Here is a 2,397-nt window from a genome sequence, read left to right as displayed (position 1 = left end):
GAGCCCCTATTTTTTCTAACTTTAAATTATGAAAAATTTCAAAGATATAGAATAATTTTAAGACTTAGGACCAATGAATATTAATTTAACTACCACCTAGATTCAATATCAATTTAACTACCACCTAATACTCTTCATATTTGCTTTATCTATAAATAAATGTATATACACATATATTTTGTCTTTTTCCTAAATCAGTCAAGTTAATTGCAGATGACATAACACTTTACCCATGAATACTTCAGTATGTGGCTCCTAAAAAATACATCCTCCTACATAAACATAATTCTATCATCACACCTAAGAAAGATCACAGTAATTCCATAAGATCTTCTATTGTCCAATGCATATTTAATTTTCCTATCATGCCCAATATGGCTTTTAAAGATTTTTTTTTTACATGGATTATCAAGGTTCTCACATTGCACTTGTTCTGTCCCTTTGGTTCCTTAATTCTACAACAGTTCACCCATCTTAATGTTTTCCTCATGACATTGTTTAAAGAGACATTAGCATCTCTTTGGTAGATAGTTTTATTTATTTATTTATTTATTTGCCTCAAAAGAGGCAAATAATTTTCTTTATTCAAAGAAAAAAAAAAGGAAAAAATGACAAGATGTCCATCCCTTGGCTCCCTTCCCTCCTCCCTCCTGCTCTTCTGCCCCCGCCCCCCAGACTGAGGCCAGGGTCAGGCTAGGTAGCAGGACCACCCCTCAGATGAGGTCAGCAACATTGAGAGGCATTTCCTCAATGGAGGTGTTGTAGAAAGTCTCGATGTCTCGAAGAGTCCTCTTGTCTTCTTCTGTCACCTCTTGTTAATAGCCACACCCTTCCGGCCAAATCGTCCACCACGGCCGATTCTGTGGATATAGTTTTCCCTGTTGGTAGGAAGGTCATAGTTGATGACTAGAGACACCTGCTGCACGTCGATGCCTCTGGCCAGCAAGTCAGTGGTAATCAGTGCTCTGCTAGAGCCCGAGCAGAAATCCCTCATGATAACATCTCGCTCCTTCTGGTCCATGTCTCTGTGCATGGCAGACACGGTGAAGTCTCGGGCATGCATCTTCTTGGTGAGCCAATCCACCTTCCTTCGGGTGTTGATGAAAATGACCGCCTGTGTGATGGTTAGAGTCTCGTACAAGTCACACAGCGTGTCCAGCTTCCACTCCTCTCGCTCCACGTTGATGTAGAACTGGCGGATGCCCTCGAGGGTCAACTCTTCTTTCTTGACCAGAATCTGAATGGGGTCCCTCATGAACTTCTTGGTCACCTCAAGCATGTCAGAAGGCATCGTGGCAGACAGCAAAACCACCTGGGTGTTGCTGTTGAGCTTTTGGAATATATCATAGATCTGGTCCTGGAATCCACGGCTTAACATCTCATCAGCTTCGTCCAGTACAAACATCTTGATGTATTTGGGAGATAGGTATCTCCGGTTCAGCATGTCAAACACATGACCCGGGGTGCCCACGATGATATGAGGAGCCTCCATCTGAAGCTTCTGCACCTCAGCACATACGTTGGTCCCCCCAATGCAGGCATGGCAGGAAGCACCCATGTAATCTCCTAATGCCATGACTACCTTCTGTATCTGCTGAGCCAACTCCCTAGTGGGTGCCAGGACCAAGGCCTGTGTAGCCTTTAGATCCAATTCAATTTGTTGCAGAATCGATATGGCAAAAGTGGTTGTTTTCCCAGTCCCAGATTGGGCTTGAGCGATCACATCATAACCCTTGATACAAGGAAGAATGGCTCGCTGCTGGATGGCAGAAGGCTTCTCGAAACCATAAGCATAGATGCCACGGAGAAGGGACTCGGAGAGGTTCATGTCATCAAAGCTGTCAACAATCTCATTCCAGTTACTCGTCTTTTCCAGAGAGGGGGAACAATGGCTCAGGGCTCCGGGCTCACCTCGATGACGCCTTCGGGCTCCATCCCATCAGGGCCATTGTCTCTGGATCGAGAATCCTGACTCGCAGACATGATCCTTAGACACTAGGCTGGTAGATAGTTTTATATTCTAGATTTGACTTAACGTTTCTTCATAGGATTGTTTAATTTGTTCCTCCATTCCCTTCACTTATTATAAACTGGCATTTGAATCTAAACACTGATTAGGCTCAGGTTCAGTATTTTGGGCAAGAGTACTTCTTGGAAATGCTGTATCTTCAGACTGCATCATGATAGAGATACGTAAGGTTAGGTTGTCCTAGTATTAGTGAGAGTATGTGTATCACCTCTGCCACTTCTCCTGACGATAAAGTTATATTCTCTCTTTGCAATCAGCAACCTGTGGGCTGCTCCCTTGGCATCATGTGAATATCCCATGTGCCAACAATATCTCACTAATGATTTTCTCATCCATTTGCCATCCAGGTCCAAATCAAGACTTTCCCT

At 43.6% G+C, this 2,397-nt stretch overlaps 1 protein-coding gene across 1 annotated transcript; it reads right to left on the bottom strand.

Annotated features, from left to right (window-relative positions):
• Positions 1 to 663: 663 nt before the first annotated feature.
• LOC140594228 (eukaryotic initiation factor 4A-I-like) lies at positions 664 to 1,994 on the bottom strand. The gene is given in 3 exon segments (XM_072724629.1): positions 664 to 809; positions 812 to 1,867; positions 1,912 to 1,994. Coding segments are annotated over 3 exon segments (1,224 nt in total). The 5' UTR covers positions 1,984 to 1,994; the 3' UTR covers positions 664 to 713.
• Between the last annotated feature and the right edge of the window lie 403 nt (positions 1,995 to 2,397).

This window comes from Vulpes vulpes, chromosome 10, assembly GCF_048418805.1.
Source record: "Vulpes vulpes isolate BD-2025 chromosome 10, VulVul3, whole genome shotgun sequence".
In the NCBI taxonomy this organism is placed as follows: domain Eukaryota; kingdom Metazoa; phylum Chordata; class Mammalia; order Carnivora; family Canidae; genus Vulpes; species Vulpes vulpes.
The sequence above is the reverse complement of the archived record's forward strand: the minus strand, read 5'-3'. Positions and strand labels throughout refer to the sequence as shown.